This window comes from Passer montanus, unplaced genomic scaffold (genome assembly GCF_014805655.1).
Source record: "Passer montanus isolate IOZ18808 unplaced genomic scaffold, ASM1480565v1 scaffold43, whole genome shotgun sequence".
Taxonomy (NCBI): domain Eukaryota; kingdom Metazoa; phylum Chordata; class Aves; order Passeriformes; family Passeridae; genus Passer; species Passer montanus.
This window is the reverse complement of record NW_024369151.1, coordinates 1,635,536-1,655,520: the sequence shown is the minus strand read 5'-3', so window position 1 is coordinate 1,655,520 and position 19,985 is coordinate 1,635,536. Positions and strand designations below refer to the sequence as shown.

The 19,985-nt window shown below is 53.8% G+C and overlaps 2 protein-coding genes across 3 annotated transcripts; one reads left to right on the top strand and one right to left on the bottom strand.

Annotated features, from left to right (window-relative positions):
• Positions 1 to 6,604: 6,604 nt before the first annotated feature.
• ANAPC2 (anaphase promoting complex subunit 2) lies at positions 6,605 to 16,301 on the bottom strand. The gene is made up of 13 exons (XM_039719828.1): positions 16,170 to 16,301; positions 14,849 to 15,471; positions 14,126 to 14,258; positions 11,536 to 11,710; positions 11,309 to 11,428; positions 10,713 to 10,830; positions 10,434 to 10,615; positions 10,153 to 10,294; positions 9,347 to 9,422; positions 8,594 to 8,797; positions 8,310 to 8,439; positions 7,798 to 8,033; positions 6,605 to 7,091 (listed from the first exon to the last, which is right to left on the bottom strand). Exons 1-13 carry the CDS (start codon positions 16,233 to 16,235, stop codon positions 6,879 to 6,881), a joined length of 2,418 nt encoding a protein of 805 aa, XP_039575762.1. The 5' UTR covers positions 16,236 to 16,301; the 3' UTR covers positions 6,605 to 6,878.
• On the top strand, positions 16,192 to 19,044 carry LOC120507346. 2 transcript variants are annotated; one of them, XM_039719830.1, is made up of 3 exons: positions 16,192 to 16,327; positions 16,408 to 16,607; positions 18,823 to 19,044. In XM_039719830.1, exons 1-3 carry the CDS (start codon positions 16,276 to 16,278, stop codon positions 18,943 to 18,945), a joined length of 375 nt encoding a protein of 124 aa, XP_039575764.1. In that variant the 5' UTR covers positions 16,192 to 16,275; the 3' UTR covers positions 18,946 to 19,044. The 2 variants fall into 2 exon arrangements, with proteins under 2 accessions (XP_039575764.1, XP_039575763.1); XM_039719829.1 differs by lacking the exon at positions 18,823 to 19,044 and adding an exon at positions 16,694 to 18,816.
• The last annotated feature ends 941 nt before the right edge of the window (positions 19,045 to 19,985 follow it).

Sequence of the window (19,985 nt, the reverse complement as noted above, 5' to 3'; positions counted from 1 at the left end):
CACTTGCACAACCTGGCCAAGGCTTTTTTTCCCCTAAACACCGAATTTGGTAAAGCCAGAGAAGCCCAAAGTGAGCTCTTGCTGGTATTTAAGTTCCTGGTTTTTGACAGCCTTCAGCTGGAACCTGCACCCTGCAAGCCCAGCTGCACAGGACCAAAAATAAGGGGGGAAATCCCCCAAATCGGAGGGGTTTTGGTGCATTACAGTGCAGATCCCACCCTGGCTGTGATGCTCACTGTTCCCCCCACTCAGGGGAGGGGATTCTCTGAGCCAGTCTCCCCAGCCCCGTGCCAGGCAGCTGCATGTGCCTCTCAGTGGGGTTTTGGTGCATTACAGTGCAGATCCCACCCTGGCTGTGATGCTCACTGTTCCCCCCACTTCAGGGGAGGGGATTCTCTGAGCCAGTCTCCCCAGCCTCTGCTGGGGAGCAGCTGCGTGTGCCTCTGCCAGCAGGATTTGCCTAACAAATCCTTGCAAATGTGGCGATTTCTGTGTCACGAAGGCACCGGGGCCCAGCTGGAGCTGACACCCAGCAGCTGGGAGCTGCCCTCGGGTCGGAAAGGGCTGACCCGAAGCAGAGATCCCATTAAGAGGAGCTTGGCAGGCGGTTTGGGAGCCAGCATGAAGGAAGATGCTCTTCTAGCTAATTCAGGTTTTTGAGAAGGAAGAGCTTCCCCCAAACAGAGTTGTTGGGGACCATTAAACCCCCAAACACAGTGCCCCCCAAAGCTCTAGAAGATTCAACGTTAGAGAAGGAAGAAGCTGCCACGCCCCTCAAGGGCTGACAGTGAACCTGAACAGCCCAAAAAAACCTGTTCTGCTCTACCTGGGAAGGAGCTTGAGCCACTGCAGCACTCCGTGGGCTGCTGGGGGTAATGGGGGGACAGAAACCCCCCGAACACAGCAGGAAACCAGGGAGGGTGGAAGATGCACAGCCTGCCCTGGAAAGGGGGGCTCTAAACTCCTCCTGAGCTGAAGGCAGAAGGTGACCAGATCCTGGTGGGAGGTGGGATGGAGCTGCCTGGCGCTGCTGGGGGTAATGGGGGGACAGAAACCCCCCGAACACAGCAGGAAACCAGGGAGGGTGGAAGATGCACAGCCTGCCCTGGAAAGGGGGGCTCTAAACTCCTCCTGAGCTGAAGGCAGAGGTGACCAGATCCTGGCGACAGTGGGAGGTGGGATGGAGCTGCCTGGGACCCCGTGGGGCTGGTGGGGCTGGATGGCACATGAGGATGAGGATCTGGAGGGGCAGCTTGGCCACTGCCAGCCGTGGAGTGACCACACAGGTGACAAGGTGATGCAGGGCTGGGGACACTGTCCTGGTGTTGCTGCCAACTCCAAAATCACAGGTTGGGTCTGGAGTGGCTGCCAAAAAACGCTGGGGAGCACCTGGGGAGGAGAGGGGCATCGATGGCAGCAGAAGATATCTGTCCCATGTGGGGACAAGGACAGGACAATGGAAAACCTGCTTGTGTTCCCAAATATCCCCTTGAGCTACTCCTGGCCCTGGTGTGGGGGCTGTGTCCCCCCTCCCCGTGGGGCTTTGGGGACCTCCAGCACCCCAAATTGGAGGAGACAAGCTGCTGTGTCCTGTGGGGAGGGGACACACTGGGGGGACATGCAGGCACAGAGGTAACGGCTTTTGGGGGGGTTGTTTTTGTGGGGGCAGTGCCATGGGCTGGGGGCTGCATGGGGCAGGGCCAGGGGGTCCTGCAGGTCAGGGAGGTGTGGGCTGTGCAGTGGGGGAGCTGTGCCTTGGGGGCACGGGGGGCATCAGGGCAGTGCAGTGGGGGGCTGTGGGAGCAAACTGGGGCCACCATCCCCGTCCCCAGGGCCTTGGGGCCACCAGCCCTGTCCCCAGGGCCTTGGGGCACCTGCCTGTCCCCCGTGTCCCTGCGGGTGCCGGGGCCGGGCCCCCCTGGCTGGGCCCCGCGGGCAGGAAACGGGTGCGGGGCCAGGATGGGGACGGAGGTGCCGCAGCCCCTCCTGCGGCCACGGATGCAAATCCTGCACAAACAGAGCCTCCCCCACACGGAGAGAGGCCAGAGAATGTCCCAGGGAGGGGGACGGTGCCCTGAGCAGAGATTTTGGTGCCAGCTCTGACTGGTACCAGTGCTTTGGGCACCCCTGGGTTTGGTACCCACCAGGAGGCATGACCAGAGCTCGGCTGGCACCAACTTATGTGACAATTTTTGGGTTTTCCTGCAAGGTTTTGCACATTGCCTGTTTAGCCAGAACATTTCTAGGGCTGAGGAGCAGCAGCTGCGTCCCAGACAAGGGCAAATCCCCGCCGTGTGCCCTGGGAAAGCAGAAGTAGGTGAATGAAGCACCCAGGGTCCCTTTGGGGGAGCTGTGAGGTGCTCAGAGCTCAGAAGGGGACCAGAGTGAGACCCAGCAGCTCCAGGATGGAGTGCACCATACTTGCAGCACTGGCCTTGCCCAGAGAAACTCTGCAAAAAAAGAGGGAAACTGGTAAAAAAAGAAACTGAAAGCAGCTGAAGAGGTCACGGGCAGCAGAAAAATGGATGTAGAGATCAGAAATATGGCCCATGGACGTGAACCCTGCAGTGGGCAGGGAGCCCTGGAACTAAAGTGAGAGGCTGCAAGTGGAGAAGGGGAAATGGGGCTGGGGTTGGGACACAGGAGGACCCCCACAGGCTCTGACCTTGAACCAGCCCCTCCTGCAGCCCCAGACAGGGAGGAATAAAAGAATATCATAAAATAATCTGATCCATGGTGGGCAGGATCCACACAGGAAGTCAGCAGCCCCTGGCAGGGGTGCAGGATCCAGCCCTGGAGGGTCATTCCCAGACCCAGAGATCTTGTTTCCAAGCATGGATTTGCCTTTTTGTAGTGTGACCCCCCAGCTCCACGGCCACATCAGCTCTGGACTGGGCTGGGGGGTGGATTTTTTCCCTTTCAGCTCATCCATCTTGTGTTGATCTTCCCTGAATTGCTGCTGCTGATCCCTGGGCTCCCCCTGCGGCGTCAGCTCTCCTAAATCCAGTGTAAATTCCCTGGATGCATTCTTGGGGCCATCAAGCCAGACCCCTCATTCTTCCCAATCTCATTCTTAGCAAAACTTTCCAGCCTCTGTGAGCAGCTCTAGCACATCCTGAATAACCCAAACAGTTTATCCCTGGGCTGGGAATGTCCCCCGCAGGGACGCCGCATCCTGCCTGCCTTATCGTGACCCTTCCAAACAGTTTATAAATAGGCCAAGGTAAATGAGGGGAGTGCGCTGTCTCACAGGATTTTTATCTCATTTCTTGTTTTCAAGACATTCAAGGAGTGCTGGGTCAGATGATCACCCCTAAAACTCAAGTTCAATCTGCTGCTTCTTTCTCCTCCAGTTGAGCTCCATCCCTACCATGCTAAAACAGTAAAAAAGAGGTAAAAGCTAAGAAAAAGGGGCTTGGCATTGACCAAAGGGAAGGTCATGGTCGTGCCATGAGGCACCATCCAGGCCCAGCACCAGGCAGTGGGAGAGGGCAGGGACCAGCACTGCTGCACTGGGGGAAGTTGTGGCTCACGCTGCTTTGGAAAACAGAAGGGGTACATCTGGGAAAAAATGGAAAATTTGGGAAATAATATGGAAAACATGGAGAGCAGCGAGTGCCTGCAGCAGTCCTCCTGTCACCAACAGTGTCCCACCACCAGCATTCCCCAGGGCCATCAATACCACCCCATGTCACAAGTGGTGACTGGGGAAAATCACTGTAACACCTTCCCAAGGTCCCCAGCAGGGTCTGGATCATCCACCAAGGGCTCTGTAAAACACCCCCAAAGAACTGGAGCCATTCCCAAGCATCCAAGGAGTAAAGAAGTGTCCAAGGCCAGCTGGACAAGGCTTGGAGCAACCATGGGCTAGTGGAAGGTGTCCCTGCCCATGGAAGAGGATGGAATGAGATGAGCTTTAATGTCCAGGCCAGCCCAGGCCATTCTGTGAGTCTATGGTTCTATGATTTTATGTGCATCCTTTCTTTCCCTTTCCCTTTCCCTTTCCTTTCCTTTCCTTTCCTTTCCTTTCCTTTCCTTTCCTTTCCTTTCCTTTCCTTTCCTTTCCTTTCCTTTCCTGTGATTTGCAGAGGTGACAGCCGTGGGACAGGGACAGTCCTGGCCAGCAGACACAGCTCCAGCCTGAAGCAATTAGGCTGCACAGCAAGTGGCACAGGGAACAGCACAAAGCCCTTTTTCCCCCACCAGCTTCCTCTGTTCACTCTGAAAAAAATCACATTTCCAGCTTGTTTCAATTAACTTTAAGACTTTTATATTCCATGAAGGCTGAGGCAGTCATTAAACCCAAATTTTTCCTGTTGTAACACTTTGAAACAGCCACACCACAGCTCAGCTGGTGGCTCTGGCTCTGCCAGGCCGGGACCTCCCATGGCAGAGATGTGACTCCAGGTCCCCTCAGTGGTGGCACTGCTCATCCTTTGGCTCAGGATGGACAAACTCATCACACCCCACTGGTCCAGCCCTTGGAGCAGCATGAGGGAGCTGGGAAAAGTCAGGATGGGAATGATGCCCATCCCCTGCCCTGCCAGGGCACAGCCATGGCTTTGGGAAGGGCAGGGAGTGTCCCTCATCTCATCCCAGCCTGGGAAGGCTGCTGGGATGGGCTGCAGGACACACTCACTGCCCCACAGCCCCTGCACCACAGAGCAATAAATCCACCTGCACAACATGTAAATAAATCAATGTTTTTGCATCCATGAGCAAAGCAAACACCAAGAGCTCTGAGTCAGCCTGGGCCGTGTCCCAGCAGGGGCTCTGGCTCTGTGGTGAGTGGGGACAGCCCTGCTGCCAGCTCTGCTCCAAACTGGCAGCTGCTTTGATCTCCCCACATCAAAAGGAGCCTTTTCCCTGCCCTGTCACAGCCTCAGCACACCCAGACACTCCATGGGACACTCTGTGGGATGGGGCTGGCACACCCTGGGCTGGCAGGCACTGACCCCACTGACCCTCCCTGCCCCCTTCCACATCCTTGCATGTGCTCAGTGTTCTTTCATGAAAAAATATAAAGAAAAAAGTGGAGAGAGGTCAGAGGAGAGAGAAGGAAAGGGAAAAGTTCCTTGGGTACTCAGGCACAAGCTCTGCTCCAAACTGGCAGCTGCTTTGATCTCCCCACATCAAAAGGAGCCTTTTCCCTGCCCTGTCACAGCCTCAGCACACCCAGACACTCCATGGGACACTCTGTGGGATGGGGCTGGCACACCCTGGGCTGGCAGGCACTGACCCCACTGACCCTCCCTGCCCCCTTCCACGTCCTTCAATGTGCTCAGTGTTCTTTCATGAAAAAATATAAAGAAAAAAGTGGAGAGAGGTCAGAGGAGAGAGAAGGGAAAAGTTCCTTGGGTACTCAGGCATGGATGTCCATCCTTTCCCTGCTGATGCCATCATGGACTTGCTGCCCTTTGGGGTTTTTTGGCTTGACCTCAACTAATCACAGACTGGGGTTTACTCAGTTATCACCAGATCCTCTTCAGCACAAGGAACCTTCACAAGAGGATGCACCAGGTTCCCAGTGCCAAAGGCTGCCAGCCTGGAGCACAGTGCCCCAGGGGAATAAAGAAATTGTGCTTTATCCACAGAGGAAAACAGCAATGTGCCCAAGGGGGACAGGACTGCTGCACCCTGCTACCTCAGCTGCAGGAGGGATGCCCCAGGGACTCGTGGGCTTTAGGCACTGGAAAATAAGGTTCAGTGTTAAACAGGGGGTGATTTCTGTGTTCCACAGTCTCTCACACCTGGATGGAAGGCCACACTCACAGCTGCTCCTGTGTCTTACCTGTGGCTCTGTTAATTCTCAATTCCAGCTGCCACAGCACCCACAGGCTGGGACTGAAGATGCAGCAGAGGAGGAGAAAGACTCCTTGGGCTGAGGAAACTCATTGGGTACATCACAGAAAACATCTTTTTAGTAAAAGCCAGATTTTCCCAGCATACTCCTCCTGATGAGCAAAACCCATGTGGAAAGCAGGACTGAGGGAGCCTGAACACCCTGGAGGGGGGATGTGATGCAATCCTGAAACTGCTCCATAGCTGGGTGGGAGGCAGTGTTTAATCAGGAACTCTGGGAATACCCCATCCCATTTCCTTGTGTGCTGCCAACAACTCTGAAGCTCCCCAGGACTGACCCAAGGGCAGCCCCATGGTGCTGGGACATAGACCTGTGCCAGGGCAAAGCAATCCCACCAGGGCCTGGAAAATCCACTGGATCTCCTCCAGGACTAACCAGCTTGTCCTGAAGAACTGCTGCATCTCATCCATCTAAAGCATTCTTCATCCCACAATAAAATGATTCCACACAATTTATGAGTCCCAAACAAGGGGAGCCTGGAGTTGTTCCCTCCCTGTCAGAGGCAGCACCAAGCCTTGTTTTTGGGCAGGGTCTCACTCATCACATCCAGCTGCAAGACACTGCTTTAGCCACACACAGAGCCCCAGACAGCAGCTGGAGCCAACAGCCCCCTCCCAAAACCTCCTAGGGTTGCACATGGAGACCCAAGGAAAGGGGGACAGTGCCTGGCAGACTGAGGAGTTTCCTGCCTGCCCTTCCAGCGTGGGGAGGTACCAAGAGGAAAGAAAAGAGTTGGCACCATTGGAAAAAGAAGCCTACTGCTATTTATTAACCAGGGAGGTGGGCCCAGGCACTCACACAGGGGAGGAAGGAATGTGGGGAGCAGACCCAGACATTGTGGGGTGTCCAGGCTGCTGCTGAGCTGCCTCCATGTGGAAAGTGTCACCTGCTTGGGGAAGGGGGTACAGCAAAGCCCCAGGGCAGAGAACCCCCAGCAGGACACTGAGAGCTGGTGGCACTCTGGAGCAGGCTCAGGCACAGGCAGGAGTGCCCAGGGGGCAGGGACACTGCCAGATCAGTTGCAGTTCTTGGGCAGGCGATAGACCCCCCCTGAGTAGATGAGCTGCTGGTCCCGGACCTTCTTCTGGAGGAACCCCTGCAGCTCCTGGACATCGATCTCGGTGACCACAGGGCCGGTCATCACAAACATCTTGAGCATGCTGTGGATCCTCTCCAGGGACAGGCTCTCCAGGTTGGTCAGCATGGCCTGGATGTACGTCCAGAACAGCTGCAGAGGGACACAGGCCACAGTGAGTGACTGACACTACAGCACACAGCAAATACCCCAGAAACAAGGCAGGGATGCAGCTGGCAGTAAGTTCTGCTCCCAGCCATGCCATGGGGTCTCTAACCAGGGATATCCAAGAACAGCAGCAAAGTGCTGGGACACAGAGCTGGACAGTGGGATCTGACTGCAGCACATGCATGACCCTCTGTGGATGAACAGCAGCATGACAATGCTGTGTTGCACAACACAGGCACAGTGTGACTCACAGGCAGGAAAGGCACTGGAAACGTCCAGGAACCACAACAGAGAGATGGCAGAGATCCAGCTCTTAGTGCTGGGTAAGTCTTTTGGGCAGTCAGAAGTGCCAAAAAGTGTTGCTCGGGTGCATCCAAACAAGTTATGACTATTTTCAAATATGAAATCATGTCTCGGACTTTTTTCTTTTTTTAAACTGAAAAAAAAACCAATTTGGAGATTTCCAAAAGGTTTCCTGACTCAGCAGCTGAGCACTTGTCTGGAGGGAAGGCTGTGATCCAGCACCAAGAGATTAACCATGAGATACCCACTTCAAAACCCAAATGTTTGTGCTGGACTGAGCCACTTGCAGTGGAAAATGTGAATCCATAGTGCAAATTGAATCCATCATCTTGATCAGATTCCCCAAACCCAAAATACAGGATGTTTGCATCACCACAGGGACAGGTACCTGCAGCTCCTCCTCCTTCTGGTCAGCCTGTGAGGCCATGGCAGAGTCCCCCTCCTCGTCACTGTCAATCAGAACAACCTTCTCCACCTGGTCCTTCTGCTCCTCCTCAATGACAGTGAAGGTGCCCTCGGGCTCTTCCCGCAGAACTCCCTGCTGCAGCCACAGCGTCATCTTCCTCTTCAGTGAAGTCACAGGCACCTTGAGCATTTCACTCAGCTCTGCCAGCGTCCAGGTGCCTGCAGAGACCATGGAGATCAGAGAGGAGATGGAGAACTTCTCACACCCAAGCCTGCCAGGATTTGGTAGGAAGCTGGGTAAAGCTGGGAGGCACTGCCAGGACCAAGCAGAGGGGCACAGAGCTGTGGCCCTGCTGAGTGCTGGAGACCCTGTGGGAGATCCAAACCCATGCACCAGGTTTTGGTCCTCCTGCCAGAGCTCTCAGAGCCTCCAGCTACCCAAGGAACGTGGCTTTGCCACCCATGGAAGCACAGACAGGGTTCCACAGCACTCACTCTTGGTCTGGAAGTGCAGGATGATGGCAGCGTGCACAGGAGACACGGACAGGGAGAGCGTGCGGTCAGCCAGCTCCACGTCCAGGCTCACCAGCCCCAGGTGGTACTTCCAGTTCAGGGTCCTCATGGCCTGGGAAAAGGGGAAAGCAGCTGCTCACAGGAGATCTCCCAGCAGGAACCACTAAGTGCTGGGTTACTGCAAACCCCACTCTAACAGCGTGGGCCAGCCAGCAGCTAAAGGGGACTGCATAAAGCTTTCATAAGGAGGGTTCAAGTGACCTCACCTTTAATTTCTCATACTTTTTGGAATATGCTTCCATGGCTTCCTTGACCTGCTCTGGAAGCTCCAGCTTCTCCTCTTTGAGTGGTGGCCAGAACTCACTGGAGAGGATAATGGCCACGAGGCTGAAGGGAGGCCTCTCCTCCTCAGGGAGCTTCTCTTCCTCATCCCGAATGTTGGCGTTAATGCGCCGCGAGTCGGCCATGTCCTGCAACAGGCACAGGAGCTGAGCTGGCTCCTTCCCTTCAGAGGCAGTGCCAGCCAGCAGTGAAGGAGAGGCTTAAACAAGGTCAACAGCATTCTCTCCAAATGATGATGGGGACACTGGAAAGGACATGGTCATGTGTGTCTACTTGGAAGTCTGCTACATACTCAGGAAAATTTGAGGAAGGGGTTACAACTCAACATTGCCTTCACTGGAGGCCCTCCACACTTCTGTTCTTCCTAGAGTGCTCTGAAAGAATCCAACCCCAGAGGAGCTGGACAGGCCCAGTTCCTCAACGCCAGAATACTGCAGGAAGGACAGGACAGACAGCAGCACCAGAGCAACCATTCCCCAGAGCTGATAATCCAGCCCACAGGGCTTAAAAACAGACATTATTTAAATGCACTTCTGCCTGTCATAAATCAGCATCTCACTGGCATTCTGGAACCCCCACTTTCCTAAAAGTCCATTCTTGGGTCACTCCTCAAGTCCCTCCCCTTCCCCAATGGGCACAAACACCCAGGGCTTGAATTAAAAAATAAAAGGAGTTACTTTTAACATGACTTCACAGTAGTGCATCTGAGCTTCACCAAACCTCAGCTTCAGCAGCTCCACGTTACGGATTTCCCTGGAAAGAGACACAGCAGGTCAGGACAGGGCCCTTGGATGGACAAACCTGGCTTGGCCTCCACCCCTCACCACACAGCCAAAGAAACTAAGTTCCTGGCACAAGGCGCTCTTCCTAGGAAGCTTTGCAAGGCACTGTGTCTGCCCAGGATGGATCCTGGTACTCAAGTGAGGAGCAGCCACCTCACCTAGGCCAGCAGCTTTTTGAAGAGAGAATCCCAGAATGGTTCAGGCTGGAAGGAACCACTGGAGCTCATCCAGTTCCACCTCCCCGCTCAAGGAGGATCCCGTAGAGCAGTCACTCAGGGTTGTGTCCAGATGGGTCTGGAACATCTCCAGGGAGGGAGACCCTACAGCCTCTCTGGCTTCCTGCTCCACTACTCAGTCACCTCACAGCAAAGAAGTTCTTCCTTATGTTCAGGTGGAACTTTCTGTGTTTCAGAAACACACATCCTCCATCCCTTCCATTTGTGGGGCCAACACAACATGTGGGATGGACCTAAGAGTGTGTCAGTGCCTCCACATTCCTACAAGCTGCTCTATCAGCACAAGCCAAGGGCAGGACTGAGCATGGAATTCTCGAGGCAAAGTCAAAGCTGCAAAGCAAATAGCCAAAGGCACTCCTGGCTCCACAAACAGCCATTGACAGGACTGAGTCTGAAGGCTCTGCCCTTCAGACAGCAGGTAAAAGAAGACTTGGGTGATTTGGCCATGGAAGGCCTGGGTCTCACCTCTCAGCACTGTAGTTGAACTGGTGCAGCAGCCGGTCGGCCAGCAGCGTGCGGTACTCGTTGATGAACAGGTCCTTGCTGCCGTAGATGCTCACCAGGAGGCTGATGATGTCTGAGGAGCGACGCTTGGAGCTCGATTTCCCTGGTGGAATCCAGCAGACAACAGATTAACAGGGACCTGCCCCAGCCCAGCTCCAGAGGAGCAGCAAATGAGCTGCTCAATGCTACAGCCCACCAGGGAAACCAGCCGGCTGCCAGGGCTGCTGGGCTTGGCATCTCACCTGGATCAGCATCAACTGGGTCAGGAACCCAGTCCCCTGGCTCCGAGATGTCATCATCACTCTCCTGGCCGTTCTCCAGGGTCACTGGGTCAGCTTTGGAGAGCTCATTTGCCAGGTCCCCTGAGCCCTCAGCATCCCCCGTGAGACCGGCCACGATCTGCCGCACCGTGTCCTCCCGAGTCCTGTCAGTGGCACCAAACAGAGCAAGGGGGAAGGGGAAGAGTGAGTGAGGGAAGGAGAGGGAAAGGGGATGTGTCAGATTGCCCCACTGCCTCCTACCTCAGATACTTCCTGATGGGCTCACAGGCGACCTCCAGGATCACCATGGAAGGGTCCAGCTCCCGCAGGGCCTTGATGGCCGAGATATACAGAGTGATGATGTCGGAGGTGTTGACTCCTACAGGAGAGGAGCAGAGAGTCAGAGCCCTGCAGCACAGAATAATGGCTTGGATAGAAGGGGTTTGGATGGTCCAAGCCCTCTGTTCTACCTGTGGTGTGGGAGGAGGAGGGCTTGTTGCCCTACTGCCCACAGCAATGGGGCAGATCAGATCCATGTGCCTGAGAAACCAGTTTTGAGCATGAACAGAGGCTCAGAGCTGACAGAGGTTTAGAGTCCTGACAGTGCAAATAAGCTTTTGCCCACATGGACCAAAGATAAACTTTGTGCTCCTGACCATAGTGTAAAAATGAGGCCAAAGGGGGCTGGGATGCCATCAGCTGCTGCTGCCATGCTCACTGGAACACAAATAATGTGTGATGGGCATGGTGACTGCCCCTCACTCCTCAAAGAGGAAACTAAACCAGCTCCAAGTAGATCCCCACTCATGTCCAGGCTCCTTACAGTGTCAGGACACAGACAAGGATGTAAAACCCACCAGGGTGCAGAAGTCTCATTTCCAGAGCACTTTTCAGGGAGCTGAGCAGCTGCTGCCTCTGGTTAGTCCTTTCCAGGCAGAACTTGAGGTCCTCCACAGCAGGCTTTGACTCTGGGAAATCTGCAAACCAAGCAGTGATCAGGAGCAGCGCCAGGCTCTGAGGGGAGGCAGGGGGAGACATCAGAGAGCTCTGTCACCCAGCCAGTCCCAGCCCAAGGGTGAAGCACCTCGGATGATGCTGAAGAGCTCCTCGATGCGCATGCTGGCGTAGATGCGGTAGAAGAACCTCTGGACGTGGCAGCGCCAGCGTTTCAGGGTGCTGCTGGCTTCTGGGGAGGACTGTGCCAAGGGGCCATCCTGCAGGAACACCCTGCTGAGCCACCCAATCACCTTCTCTATCCACTGCACCATGAGAGGGAGAAACAGATGTGAATGCACAGCCACATCCCAACCCACCCCAGGCAGCCACCACAGCCCGCAGAAAGGGGCAGCTGGACCAGGACAGCATCACCCCCAGCTGCTCCTCAAACGTGCCCCAGCCTGGGTTATAGCTGGGGAAAGCCCAGCTGAAAGAATTGGAACTCTAACTAAAGATACAGGATATGGACTGTGCAGCTGGGTGTGAGAAGATAAGGGGTGACCATGGACTGCCTGCAGGCACCGGGCTCCAAAAAGGACAGGGTTTGTTCCAAAACTTGCAGCCTATTTCGTTCTTGCAGAGTTTCATCCCATTCTATACCTGCAAAACTGTCCCATTCATAAGAAAATGAGCAAATTGCCCATTACACCATCCTTGCCCCAAAATTTCTATGGTCCCTGAAATCAGTGAAAAGCAAATAAGATATCCCAAGAAGTCACAGACACCCAACACAACTCAGGCATCTGAAATCCAAATACCAGCCTTGTCACTGAATTATAAAATAAAAACCTGAACAGAGAGCATAAGAAGGTTATTTTTTTAATATTTGTGCTTTAGTGAGAAATATGTAATTGCCAAATTTCAAACATAGCCAATTACGATATCCAGATGTTTGAAATAACTGCCTTTTTCCCCCTCATCAATTAGCAAATACATGCTACTTCCTGGGATAGTATTTGAGTATCAATATGCTACAAGATATTCTACTACCACTCTAATACTAGGTATTTGTATTTTTTATAGATTCTGACAGCCTGAAACAAAAATGCTAAGTCAAGGTTTGCTTTGCTGATGTTTATTTTTAATTACTCAATGGAGAAAACACTGAAGAAATGCACAAGTTTTGCCAGGACAAACCTGAGTATTACAAACACCTGGGCAAAACTGTGGAGAAGCTGATAAAGAATTCCCCTAAAGGACAAAAGGACAGGGCTATAACTGATGCAAAGCAACACAAATTTAAGGAATTATTACCAAACAACCCATTCTTCCCTTGAGTTTATCTTCCCTGAGTGCTCCTGTTACAGCCTGATTGTGACCTGACACTCCAGGCAGCTGCTGCTGTGCTGGCAAAGAGGCTTTGCCCTCAGCACCTGCAATTTTCAGTGAGCTGTTTCTCAGTCTTCTCTGTTTAAGCATTAGATTTCCAGGCCTGTGCTTTTAATTTTTTTTCCTTAAAATTACCTCTTCCTAATCCTGACATGCTCCAACACTCTAAAGCCAAACAAGAGGTGGAAGCAAGAGCAGCATCTCAGGAGTAGAATGCAGGTGTGTTTTCTGTGGTGCCCTGAAAATATCCTTAAACAATCTCCAGGTCATCCAAAAGCATTTCACACGAGGTGCAGTAAAGAAAGTGTTGCACAACAACCAAAAGGAAGTAAACACAAAAAGATTCCTGATGTTTGCAGCAACAAAAATGGTTGGCATGGCAAAAAGTGCTTTGCATGGGAACCTGGCTGCAGGCCTGGTTCTCCAGCACGGGCAAAGGGAAGGTCATGTGCAAGGAGCACTGAGCTCAGGATTGTGTCCTGGAGCAGCCATAACCTGGAGAATAATTTATTTTAAAGTCATGGTGGATAAACAGCTCAACACAAACTTAGTTGAAATAGCAGCAAAGAACTAAACAGCTGCAAAGAATTATTTTAATTCTGTGTAGCCACTGGTGAGATCAATACCAGAGTATCCTCTCTCACCTTGCTTCCAATTTTATAGGGGAATTGGAAAGAGGACTGAAAAGAGGCACAGAAATTCTAATTATGGGCTCAGCTACACAGAGGGAGGACCCTCTGCAGGCCAGGTGGCACTTGTTGATCTTGTGGTTTGTAAACTGGAACCACAGAAATTCCCTCATTACTACAGACATCATGAGGGGAAATGTGACTGCTTCATGCTCAGGTCAGAGCAAACCTTCCCCTCCAGCATCAGCCAAAATTGGGAGTTTTAGCCACCTCTCCTGCCAGGCATGGTGGAAATCCTAGCCCGGGACCAGGTGTTTTAAGTTGGAATCTGCTTTTAGCCTGAGCTGCTAAAAAACAACAACAGCTGCACAGCTTTATCACTCTCTACAATTCCCTGAAAGGTGGCTGTGCTCAGGTCGGGCTGGGCTCTTTCTCCAGGCAGCACTGACACAACCAGAGTCTCAAGCTGCACCAAGGGAAATGTAGGCTGGATATTAGGAAGAAGTTTTTCACAGAGTGATAAAGTTCTGGAATGGCTGCCCGGGGAGGTGGTGCAGTCACCATCCCTGGGTGTGTTTAACAAAGCCTGGATGTGGCACTGGGTGCCAAGGTTGAGTTGAGTGTTGGGGCTGGGTTGGACTCGATCTTGACGGTCTCTTCCAGCCCAGGGATTCTGTTATCTCCCAAGGAGGACCCTCACTGCCCCCACACGTGCCTTACCTCCTGGAACTCACTGAGGAAGGAGTGCTCGTACTCCCCGCGGCAGCGCTGCTCCATCCTCTCCTCGATCATCCTGTGCAGGATGGTGGTCACAGCGTCAGCACTCACCCTCTCCAGCAAATTCAGCCGCCGCCTGCGGGCACAGGGACACCGTCAGGAGCATGTGGGACAAAAGGCACCAGCAAATCAAGAAAATCTTATAGCTGGAGGCACCACCCTCCCTGTACATTCCACAGAGACAGGCCCAGCTTGGGCCACATGCTCTGACAGCCCACATAGATGCACTACACATGTAACACATGGCACTACTGCTATCCCATCTTCCTTACAGACATTTAAAGCCATCAAAAGCTCTTTCATTTAGAAGAGTTTCATAGAATCAGAGAATGATTTGGGTTGGAAGAGACCTTAAAGATCATCTAGTTGGAACCCCTGACATGGGCAGGGACACCTTGCTCTGGTTTGCTTCTTTGTGATCAGAGGCCTCAGAGCAAGAGGAGGATATTCTCATATCCAGGGAGAGGAACTTTCATCTAAAGATCTGCTCTTGTTCAACCACCAGTTGAAAACAGAAAGTCTATTCTGAGTTCTCTACCCACCACCATGACACAGCCTGAACTTACACGGCTCCTCCTGTTCTCAGGGATCAATAAAACCTGCTGCTGCTCCACATCCATACCCCCCGTGCTCTGAGTGACAGCCACCACCCCCTGAGATACCTACAGAATGTCATTGAGCTGCTGGAACTGCTCCATGGCTTGAGGGCACCAGCACTGCTCCCTCTTGCTGCTGCAGCCTGCACAGAGCTGGCCCTCTCCTCCGCCCTCCTCTGGGTCACTCTCCTGCTCGGTCTCACTCATGCTGCTCTCACACTCGTTCGTTCCATCTTCTCCCTTCTTCCACTGCCGCATGTATATCCTGAACGTGCGGCTGTAGAACTGCTGGATCATCGCCTGGAAGGATTTGGTTGTGGAGAAGAAGAGGATAGCTTTGAACATGGTGTAGACCTTCTCCTGCAGTGTCTGAGCGCCTGTGCCCAGGAGCAGGCCTGCCTTGGTCCACTGCTCCAGGAGCTCCAGGCTGTTCAGGTAGGGCTCCAGGCGGCGCTTGAGCAGACTGAACGCGTCCAGGAGCAGCGCGGCGCACTGGGGCTCTTCAGCCGTGTTCTCATACTGTACAATGCAGTTCCAGAACTCAGGGGCGATATTCGCCTGCAGGTCAGTCTGCAGCACCTCGATGAACCACTCCTCCACGACGGAGTGCAAGTCGTAGCACTGCAGCACGTCCAGGGCTGCCCGGAGCTCGGCATCCTGCAGCGGCGCGGCAGCTTCGGGCCTCGGGGCTGCCTGGAAAGCAGAGGGAACGTGAGCTAAGCATTTGATGGAGCACATAGGGACTCTGCTGTCAAACTGCACTGGGGGGATGCTGCTCCTCCATGGCCATGTGCCGGGGTCTCAGCCCACCGCTGGATGCCCAGCGCCCTCTCCCAGGGCTCACACCCGCACACATCACTGCTGTCCCTGCAGGTGGCTGCTGCAGGACACAGGTGCTGGTGGAAATGCTGCGAGCCACCTTGGCTGCCCAGCTCCCTCAGACGGAGCGGGAGCAGAGCCACAGCACGGCCGGGCAAGCTGCGGCCTTTCCATCCCGCCCCTGGTTGGGGTGACAGGGAGAGAGGGCAGCTGGGCCCGCGGCCCTTCCCTGACAGTCCCCAGCAGACACCATCCCCGCACACCCAGGAGCCCGTTCCCCTCCTCCCCGCCCCGGCAGCCCCGGCCGTTCCTCCCTCAGCCCCGGCCGTTCCTCCCTCAGCCCCGGCCGTTCCTCCCTCAGCCCCGGCCGTTCCTCCCTCAGCTCCGGCCGTTCCTCCCTCAGCCCCGGCCGTTCCTCCCTCGGCTCCGACAGCTCCCACCCCGCCCCGCGGACCCAGAGCCGGAGAGGCCCGGCCGGGGAGGAGCCGAGGCCGGAGCATCCCGGGGGCGGCGGGTCGGGCCTGTCCCGGGCCCGGCGGAGCTCCGCGACCCCCGCGCGGTCCGCCACTCACCAGCCCCAGCGCGGCGGGCGGCACCAGCGCGGTGCTGAGCGTGTGCCAGGCAGCCGAGAGCTCCATTCGGGCCGCAGGAAGGGGCGGAGCGCCGCCGGCCGCCGCGATGAGCGGCACCGGAGCCGCGCTGCGGGGGCACCACGCGGCGCTGCGGGAGGGTGAGCGGGGCCGGGGCGAGCGGGGCCGGGGCCGGGGCCGGGCAGGGGGCGCGGGCCCGGCTGACGGTGCCGCCCCGCAGGGCTGTCGGAGCTCCGCGCCCGGCGGGACGAGCTGAGCGGGCGGATCCAGGCCGAGGAGGCGGAGCGGGGCCGGCTGCAGGCGCGGATCGCGACGCTCTCCCGGCGCTTGTCCGATACCAGCGAGAGCCTGGCCGGGCTCCGGTCCACCCGAGCCCACATCGACCGCACCATCGCCGAGATGGACATAGCCTCCGGGGAGGTACTGCCAGCGAGGGACAGCGCCTTGTGCAGCTTCATCGTGAGGGGAGGAGGAGGGACGGCATTGATCTCTGCTGTCTGTGACAGGGCGCGAGGGAATCACTGAATCTGAATAACCTGAGGTGGACAAGGATACCCAGCCCAGCCCCTGTCCCTGCCCAACAGCCCCACCCTGGGCATCCCTGGCAGCGCTGGCCAAAGGCTCCTGGAGCTCTGGCAGCCTCGGGGCCGTGCCCATTCCCTGGGGAGCCTGGGCAGTGCCAGCACCCTCTGGGGGAAGAGCCTTGCCCTGAGCTCCAACCTAACGGTGTGTCAGGGGAGGTTTGGGATATACATACATACACATATACATATGTGTGTATGTATGTATGTGTGAGCTCAGTCTGTATTTACCTGAAGGTCGGTCGGGAGCACCTCCATGAACCACCACTCCTCCCTGGGTCATAGCCCTGCAGCCAAAACAACTTCCCAGGCCCGGGATGCAGCTCTGGCACACAGACCCCATCATGAGAGGGTTGGGATGGGGCTTGTTTTGGTGCTGCTTGGGCTTGGGGAAAGTTTATTGTCAAAATACATTTAAAATAGCTTTTGGAACAGACCCCTAAAAATTACCATCTCAGACCCATGGTTTGGGGGGAGAGGAGGAAACCAGAGACATGACAGTGACCCACAATCCTGCTAATTCAGGCAGAGAACAATGGTGCTGATGGAGCTGTTGGCCTTCCACTCTTCCAGCCCAATATTTAGTGTCGTTTCTTTCATCTTTAATAGAACAATGTCATTAAAAGAGTCAAATTGTTGGGGCAGTACAGCACAAGGGCTGGCACTGTCATTTTGGTTCCTGAGACAGCTCTACCCATTCCCTTCTGTGTGTTACTGCCAGGCAGGGACTGCTTGATCCCCACAGACAGGGCCACAGCTGTGGCCAGAAGTCACTTCTGTATGACACACCAACAGCTTTTAGTTCTTTAAAAAAGGATCTTCCCAGCCTCTTTTCAGATAAGTAACAATCTTCCTTCTCATGGTGACCAGGCAGAGGTTGTGTCAGAAACACCTTTCCCCTATTAGCTGCTGCCTAAATTCTCCTCCCATTTGCATTTTGAATATGACCAACTACTGTGTCAGCTCCTCTTCCTCTCTCAAAGTCAGTGCTTGCCCCTGGCAATCACTTTTCAGATGAAGCTGGAGATGTTTCCTCGACCTCCTTCAAGACCTGATGGTTTGAAGTGAAATGGGAAACTCACAGAAAAGTTTAAAAGCTTAAAAACTATGTTGTATGGTACAGAAACAGCCCCTTTAAAAACAAAGCTTACCTGAGATCCAAGTCACACCCCCAGCCTACAGATGAATTCCTGTTTATTGACATGAACTGACACCCACAGGAGGCAGAAAGAGGCTGTGAGGAGGAGATGCTGGTGTCCTACAGACAGAAAGTAACAGAATTCCTTTCCTGGTTTGTTACTCCTTGCCTTCCGCCACCCCCACAGGATTTCACCTTCCTCCAGCACCTCGTCCTGTGGGGCACTCCCTCAGCTCCTCTCTGATCACTTGCTGATTTCCACAAATTCACAAGAACATAAATTATTTTTGGGACTATAACCATCACATTTGGTTACAGTTGTCCACTGTGTTAAAATTTTTAACTGGTGAGGTGGACAGGCAGCAAGGTCTCCTAAATATGTTGTAGCTTAGAGCACGGGAAGTAGGGATGTTAGATTATGTACACAGTGAGCTAAAAATAGGAGAAAATTAATAACAGATCTAGTCTGACATAAGGTCACTGGAGATTTGAGTTAGTCGTGAAGCCAGAAACCCAAAATGTGCAGTTTTAACAGTGGAAAAGAGTTGAAACTGGGTCAGTTGAGCACAATTTAATACTGACCTAAAAAACCCAGGTACCAAATCTCCCTTAAAAAAAAACCAGCCAACCAACCAAAAAACACCAACCAAAACCCCCAGTCTGCTTCAGGAAGATCTCTGCCTCTGCTCCAAGGCAGATAAATTGCTTAAGGCCTTTCATATTCAGAATATGAACACAAACCAGAGAAATTGGCCCACAGATATTCCCACACTGAGACAGGACAATAAATCACCAGGAATTAGAGGCTGAAAGGCTGGATAGCCCCTCTTGCTGCAAGGCAGATCAGCTGAATTGGAAGGGAATTCATAAGAGAAACAGTTTGTGTAAAAATAAGCTATTTTTATTTCTTTCCCAGATACTGGACAATTCTCAGACATTGCTAGATGTCCTGAAGAAGGAAATGAGGGATCTTGATAAAATCATTGATCCACAAAACACTTCATTAGGACCACGAATACGTCGACAAAAGCGTTCCTAAACTTCTTCTTCAGCCTGGAATGTCCTGTTGGCCAGAGAGAGCTGCTTTGTGGTCCAAGGATGCCACATTTAATAAAAGCCTTTGCTTTGCAGAAGTAAATTTTCCTTTCAGATGTGCTTTGGTATTAGTCAGAGACCCACTAAAGCAGATCCTCCAATGCTACAGAGCAGGGTAGGCATTTACACAAAAATACCCTTCATTTTGAGCACATACTGAGGCACATCCCAGGAGTGACCTATCCGCTGATGTTCCTGTGCTCAGGACTGCCCTCATCCTGCTCTGCCTGGAGGCAGCTGGAGTGCCCGGGCAGGGATTAGAGCAGGAAGCTGGGAAGTGCAGAGGAGTGCTGAATCACAGCTCCGAGGTGCATGGAGCAGCATCACCAGGAGAAGGAGCAGAGAGCCAGCAGCAGCTCTGCACCCCCACACCCCGAGCTGTCCTGCCCACAGGGCTGCAGGCACAGCATGAACTCACAGAGAACCAGAGCAGTGGTGGAGCTGCAGGGCAGTGTTGGCTTTAGCATTCCTCATGGATCCATAGGAGAACTAAGCCTGGGCTAGTTCACACCCCTTGTCCCTAACTTGAGTTGAAAGCAGCTTTGCTTTACCTCCTGCAGTTTGCTTTACCTCCTGCAGTTTGCTTTACCTCTTTGCAGTTACCTCCTGCGAAAGCAGCTTTGCTTTACCTCCTGCAGTTCTGCAAGAAACAGAGCTGCCTTAAACTGACCTGGGCTTTTCCAAGGGGGAGATGCTCACTGGGACCATTGTGCTAGAAAAGCTGTGCTGAAAATTCACCCCTTAAATCTAGCAGTCACCAGCAGTCTCACATTTTCCCTCATTCTACACCAGTCTCAGCACCTTATCCTGAAGTATTTTATTAATGGGAGAAGCCTCAACACATGGAACTCCATGGTCCTTGTGTCATGTCCCAGGCAGATGCACTGCAGATTCATCTTGCTCCTGGCAAGTCACACAGGCAGCAGATCTCAAATTAGCTTGGAAGGACAAGGAGGTGCAAAATGTTTCTTTGTGGCCCCCCCA